At 29.4% G+C, this 7207-nt stretch overlaps 1 protein-coding gene across 1 annotated transcript; it reads left to right on the top strand.

The window, feature by feature from the left end:
• Positions 1-5152: 5152 nt before the first annotated feature.
• On the top strand, positions 5153-6502 carry LOC127245028 (beta-D-glucosyl crocetin beta-1,6-glucosyltransferase-like). Its single transcript, XM_051265673.1, has one exon. It carries the CDS (start codon positions 5153-5155, stop codon positions 6500-6502), a length of 1350 nt encoding a protein of 449 aa, XP_051121630.1.
• The last annotated feature ends 705 nt before the right edge of the window (positions 6503-7207 follow it).

A 7207-nucleotide genomic window follows, 5' to 3' on the forward strand; every position in this document is an offset into this window, starting at 1 on the left:
AAAGTAATGATATAATGATAAAAATGTAATAAAGTAGAGATTTTTGTATTGAATAGTAAAATCCATAATCATTGAAAAAGAAAATATATATGTTAACCTGTGATGGATGAAAATGACAAAATGTATACATTAACGTGTGACGAAATGAGTATTTTGTATTGAATATTTGAATTTTTTTTGAAAGAATAGAATAGATTAAAAAAATAATACTAATATTTTATTGGTTAATAAAAATGTATAAGAAAGAGATTTTAACTTTTTTGCCTTTTTATTTTATGCATAAATTAATTGTATATACTATGGTATGTTTATAATTAAGTAAAAATTAAAGTGTATAATTATTTTTATTAAAAAATAATAATAATAATACTTTTGAGTGAGACATACAAAAATGATAAAAACAAATACCTTAAGTTGGGACGAAAAGAATATATATTTGAAATTGTGTTAGTAGAAGTATATAAGTGAACAAAGCTTTTAATATACTTCATTCGTTCCATTTGAAATGAGGTCGTTTGAAATTTTGTAGCAAATTAAAGAATAATACTACCTTTATCATCGAAAACTGTGCTCACTTCCTTTATAAAGTACAAAGGGAATGAGCACAGATTTTGATGACGGAAGAAATAGTATTTCATTGGTTAGTAAAAGTGTGTAAGAAATTTTAACATTTTTGTCATTTAACTTTTTTTATAAAATAATTGTATATTTGCAATTTAAATTAAAGTTATTTTGATATTAATGTATGATTACTTTTAGTAAAGAAAATGAAAATTTGTACTTTTGAGTGAACAGGAAAAAAAATAGTAAAAAAAATACTTTAAATTAGGATGGAGGGAGTACATATTATAAACTTCTCTGTCCGGGTAATATTTACTTTTGGCGCTAAATTTAAGAAATAATAATGTTTTAATTATAGCGAGTAGTTAAAAATAGTGTAAAAATAATTTTGCCCTTACTTTTTGGTGTAAAAACAATGATGCGGTGATAAAATAGAGATATTTGTGGGAAAAACTGAGATTTTTTAATTTGTTACTTTATAATTGGATAACCTAAAATAGAATATTGTATACTTTGTGAGTCGACGAATGTAGTATCTTGTGTATATATATATTTTATACTTTTTTGTCACCTAAATTGTTGCTCTTTTTTTATTTTGTTTGTCATCTAAATATGTTTTTATTTTATCTTTTAGTAAAAAATTATATCGCTTTTTGTTCCGGTGGGTACAATTCGGTTATTTTCAGTTATTTGCAAATATGCAGTTATTTAGTATTCGAACCGAACCAAACAAATACCCAAAATCACAAACCAAATTCGAACTAAAAATTTCAGTTAACTGAAAATATTTTCAGTATTTGCAAATAATTTGAACCGATCGAACCGAAATTAAGAAAACATATTTTTTAAAAATAAAATTTTAATTAAATAAAATATTTGCACATATTTCAAAGAGTTGAACTGAATCGAACCGAAATCGAATATAATATAATCATTATAGAGATTTTTAAAATATAATAACATATATATAAATATATTTGGTTCGATTAACCTAACCGAACAAATATCAAATATATAATATTGAATTTATACGGTTAATCGAAAATTTGGTTCGGTTCAGTTTAGTTTTTTTTCCTTAGCACCATAACGTATGACTCGTTGGTTGATAAATGAGTCTTCCGATGTGGCGTGGCAGTGATACTCCGACTTGAGTGATGAGGGTATTACATCTGCACTGCTAATAATGTGCATTTTAGTTTTGTTCCTACGTGTTCAACTTGTAAATGTAAACAATAAACACATAGTTGTTTTTTATACATAATTATAATATTTATTAGTTCAATTCCAAGTTTGATTGGAAAACTAAGAAATATCTTTCGATCAAATTTTGCTTGAACCATGAATTTCTATGAAGCAAATACTTAATAATGAAACAAATAGTTAAATATTTAAGATATATGTAATATTGAGTTTGTTTTATTAATTATTTTATTACTTAATTGATTTTAACTATTAAATTTCAACATCACTTTTATAGATGGAATCTTAGTATGAATTTGAGATTCGTGTTTTATTTTTAAATAAAATTAGTTTTATTAAGAAGAAATTTAGGCTATGCTAAAAAAACAAAATACATGTCTGAAATTAATTTTCTCTTGAGATTTGGCATAAATTGAAGGAACAGTGGAGTTCTAAGGAATTTCAAGATATAGTTGAACAAAATAAAGAAAAAAGAAAAAAAATTCCAGCAGCAGTTGCAAATCAATACTGTGGGGGACTCGATTTGTTAACCGTGTTCGAAAGATTATGGTACTATAAATATAGTTTTTAAATATAAATTTCTGTATTTTATATATGTTTGACAAAAGTTTTAATGATATTTATCTTGTAGACCGACGACGTATAATGCACATCGTAAGGAATAATTTTTTAGAATATATATATTTTAAAAAATATATCTTTCCATGTTGAATGATAGAATATAATGGTTAGAAAATTTTTAATTTTTAGACGGAGCTACAAAAATTTTTTTAAAGTAGTTCTACCTTTGAACCGGATCCAAAAAAATTCGTGAATGTATTTGGTGGTTTCAATACAAAAAGTCGTGTCCCAAAACTTGGTTCAAGAGGTAAGATAACAAAAGTCCAACTTCGTCCTTCTTGTTCACAATATGTCACATATGTTCCTTATGCAAGTGTTTCAATGGACGAACATCTGAAAATTTAAGAAAAATTGCGAACAACTAATCAAAAATTAGATCAAGTTTGCCTTTTGTTTTTCTTGGAATATTATTAATGTTTTTATTTTTAACTTTTAGATTGAAAAAAACATATAAGTTTTTTTGTTATGTTTTTTCTTTTTTTTTTTTTTCTGCAAAACTTTAATAATTATATTCATCAAGAACCAGAACTATATTATCTTCAAATGACCAGTCAATTTAATCCTTATCGAATGCGTCAAGAGGGGAGTGGGAGTGGAAGTCGGACCGGTGAAGCGAGTGGAAATAGGCGATATTACGGCAACGAAGAATATGGTGAATATGAAGGCGACGATGAAACTATTCTACCTACGCAGTATTATTAAAATTTTTGTATAGTATAGATATATTTTCGCGTTTGATGTATTTTAGCTTGACATTAAAATTGATATAAATATGAATTTATTTATTTTTATTTTTTTAAAAAAATAATTAACATTAATTTTGAAATTTAAAAATATTTATATGAATATTTATTTTTATTAATTAAAGTTAATATTAAATAAAAAATAAAATGAAAAATTATGGTTTAATTTTTGTTGCGGAAGTTTGCGAAAAATTTGGTACGTCAGTTTCTTCCCATTCTCTCTCCTGTGCCACGTCAGTTTCTCTCTCCGCCACGTCACGAAGAACTCCAACTATATTTTACATTCACATCAAAGAACCCTTTAAAATCTTTACTTTTTCCACCTCATTAAATATTTTATCTATTTATAAAATAAAATTATATTTTGCAATCATATTTTATTCTTATAATATTTAATAAAAATAAAACAATTATTTAGCATAAATAAATAAAAATAATAATTTCACACTTTGCATAATAATTAAAGTTAAATATTTAATTTTTTTATTTCTTGAAAAATATATTTCAAATTATAAATATTAAATAAAATTTTATATAACAAAATTAGAATATAATATTTTAAATAAAATAAATTATTATAAATATAAATAAAAAAGTATATATTATAAATATTATTTTTAATATTTATTGAATAAGAAAATGGACCATGGCCCACAAAAATTGGAAGAAATGGTACACTCGCAATGTACCGTTTCTTATGTTAATTGGTGTTTTAATTTTTTTTTTATTTAATAAATGATGACGTGGGAGGCGCTTCTCAACAAGCGTCTCCCGTTGTGGATGCCCTAAGTTTTTAGTCTATTATTCATTTAAGTTAGTTCAATTTAGTTCTTAATCATTATCTTTTTTTAAAAAAAATTAATAATATAATTATTATTACCTATTTTACATAAAAATATGAAATTTTTTATTTTCAATAAAAAATCGTAAGTAAAAAAAAAATAATAATAAAAACGCAGTACTGTATTAAAATTTATCTTCAAGAATTTTAAGTTTATTTTTTTTTAATGACGAGTAATGTATGATTTTCATTCTAAAATATTATTTTTATTTATTTATATTATTATTATTTTTAAATATGTTCACGCAAATATTTTCTTCAAACTAGTCATACCAAAATAAACTTAAACACCCAATTTAAAAACCATTGTTTAAAAACAGTTTTTTTTGTATAACAATGCATATAACTATATATATCTATTAATTTTTCGAGAATGATAATTAAGGACTAAATCCAACTATATTAATTGATAAGAAATCGAAATTTTTATATTAAAAATTGAAAAACTAAAATTGATCTATATATAAATAAAAAATAAATCAAAAAAATCACTTTAATAATATAAAAACTAATATTGACACGCATATAAATTAAAAAAAAATCAAAAAATTATTTTACCCGACAAAAAAGAAAAAATAGTAACATAATAATAACTTACAACAAAAATCCCAACAAACCAAAAAAAAAAAAAAAACAAACCCAATAAGGATCAATTGACGGAATCACAAAAGCACAACAAATGCAAGAACAAATTTGGCAAAGATTCGGACAATTCTCAAATATAAATACATCCAACATATAAAAGACAAACCGCTATAGGGTGTGTTTGTTTGAGGGTTTTGTTTGGATTTCCATTATTCATCTTTTTTTTTTTTTTTTTTTTTTTTCTTTTTTTCCCCCAAAAAATATCAAATCAAACACTTATTTTTCATTTTTTATATTATACTAAAAATCAATTTTACATTCAAAACATCACATCAACACCTATTTAATATATACAACTATTCAAATTCAAAATTTTTACTATTTAAATCCCAATTCAAAATCCAAATCCTCAGACAAACACACTCCATATATATATATATTTTGCTTTCACTTAGAAGTTATCGTTTTATTTAATCGCCGACGACCTGTGAAAAACTATTATTAAACGATCTTCTGGCCGGCCTTCTTACAAAGAATATTATATATCAACCAACATGACAAAGAAAGACCTAAACTAACTTCGAACTAACTGCTTTCATCGATGGATTCCGAGGAGAAATGTTTCAAAGTTTTCATGTTTCCATGGCTCGCCCATGGCCACATTTCCCCGTTCATCGACCTCGCCAGGAACCTCGCCGGCCGGAATTTCCGATCCTACATTTGTTCGACTCCGGCGAACCTTAGTTCCATTGAAGGCAAGATTTGCCGGAATAACTATTCCGGCGATATCCGTCTCGTCGAGCTTCATCTACCCTCGACGCATCCCGAACTTCCTCCGCAACGCCACACGACCAACGGTCTCCCCCTAAGTCTCCATTCGAGCCTTCGGAAGGCTTTGAAGGCGGCGAAACCGAGCTTTTCGAACATCTTGGATGATCTTCGACCGGATTTGGTAATCCACGATGTCGTGCTTCCGTGGGCCGGGACAATAGCATCGCGCCGTGGAATTCCGTCGGTTGCTTTTTTTACATCGGGAGCTACTATGTTCTCGTATTTTTGTCATTTGGGAATGCGGCCGGGGATTGAGTTCCCGTTCCCGGCTATACATCTATCCGAATATCAACTATCGAAGGCTCATGCGAACGTTGAGTCCGCGACGAGCAAGGAGAAGGATGCGGATGACGAGGCGTATCAAACGAGCGATGGGATCATCTTGGTGAATACGTCGATGGAAATCGAAGGAAAGTACGTGGATTACCTCTCGAAGATGATCAAGAAAGAGATCGTCGCGGTGGGCGCGCTAGTTCGTGACCCGATAATTAATAGAGACGAGGATGCCGAGCTCATGGAGTGGCTCGGAGCGAAAGAACAACTTTCGACGGTGCTAGTGTCTTTTGGGAGCGAATACTTTTTGAATAAGGATGAGATCGAAGAATTGGCTCACGGTTTGGAGTCGAGCAATTTGAACTTTATATGGGTCATTAGGTTCGCGAAAGGAGAGGAGATAAAGATCGAGGATGTGCTCCCGCGAGGATTTCTTGAAAAAATCGGAGAAAGAGGAAGAATTGTCGAGAATTGGGCGCCGCAAGCGAAGATTCTAAGCCATGAAAGTGTAGGTGGTTTTGTGAGTCATTGTGGTTGGAATTCGCTCAAGGAAAGCATCGACTACGGCGTTCCTATCATTGCGATGCCAATGCATCTCGATCAACCGATGAATGCGAAGCTAGTCGTGGAGCTTGGAGTCGGCATAGAAGTTAGAAGAGATGAGAAAGGGAGGCTCGATAGAGAGGAAATATCAAAAGTGATCGAGCGGGTAATTTTTGAGAAAATCGGGGAAGATTTGAGGAGTCGAATTGGGGAGCTAAGGGAGAGTATCAAAATGACAAGTAAAGAGGAGTTCGAAGTAATTGTGAAGAAGCTCGAACAACTTTGCGCGAGGAAAGATATATAGTATTTGATGCAAGCGGTACAATATCATTTATAACCACAGCGATGTTAAGGATGAATGTAGAGTAATGCTCGAATAATTTTTTTTCGATTTCATAATGTTAACATATTTAAAACAGACTCGATAGACTCACATATAAATAACGTAATCTAATGGATATATATGACTAAATTTAAATCTAAATCTAACAAATCTAAAACTAAATATCGAAAATTTCTGGACACCCCATCTCAAACTCGAGTGGGATCGCAGAAACCAGCTTGAGTTTGACAAGAAAGTTAAACAAAAACCAAAAGACGCAAACACAGATAACAATTGATTGGTCCGTCGTTGCTGCCGCCGCTCCCGACTGAGCTCCTATTATCGCACATAATAGTTGCTCGTTTGACGTCGTCTTCGCCGCTCTCAACTAAGCTCTTGTTCTTGAATACATACATGAACTCTAACGCAAACAAACGCAAGTATTGAAACTCTCATGTTTTTGTTAATATACAATTTCTATTTTGCGCAAATATTCAAACACATAATATGAAGGTGATGCAAGAGTCGAGTTAACAAAAAGTTTCGTAAAGAAGACAAGCCTTGTGGCTTAATTTGATTAAGTTTTTGTTCTTCTTCTTGGAAACTTGATCATTTCGAGCTTCGAAATAACTTGAAGTTGCTGTGTGTGAACTCTATTGTAATTAAGCATATCTCTCTCTCTCTCTC

Source organism: Andrographis paniculata, unplaced genomic scaffold (genome assembly GCF_009805555.1).
Source record: "Andrographis paniculata isolate CXL003 unplaced genomic scaffold, ASM980555v1 Contig21END, whole genome shotgun sequence".
Lineage (NCBI taxonomy): Eukaryota > Viridiplantae > Streptophyta > Magnoliopsida > Lamiales > Acanthaceae > Andrographis > Andrographis paniculata.

Coding starts and splice junctions, on each gene's coding strand:
- LOC127245028 (XM_051265673.1), top strand. CDS start 5,153: ATGGATTCCGAGGAGAAATGTTTCAAAGTTTTCATGTTTCCATGGCTC.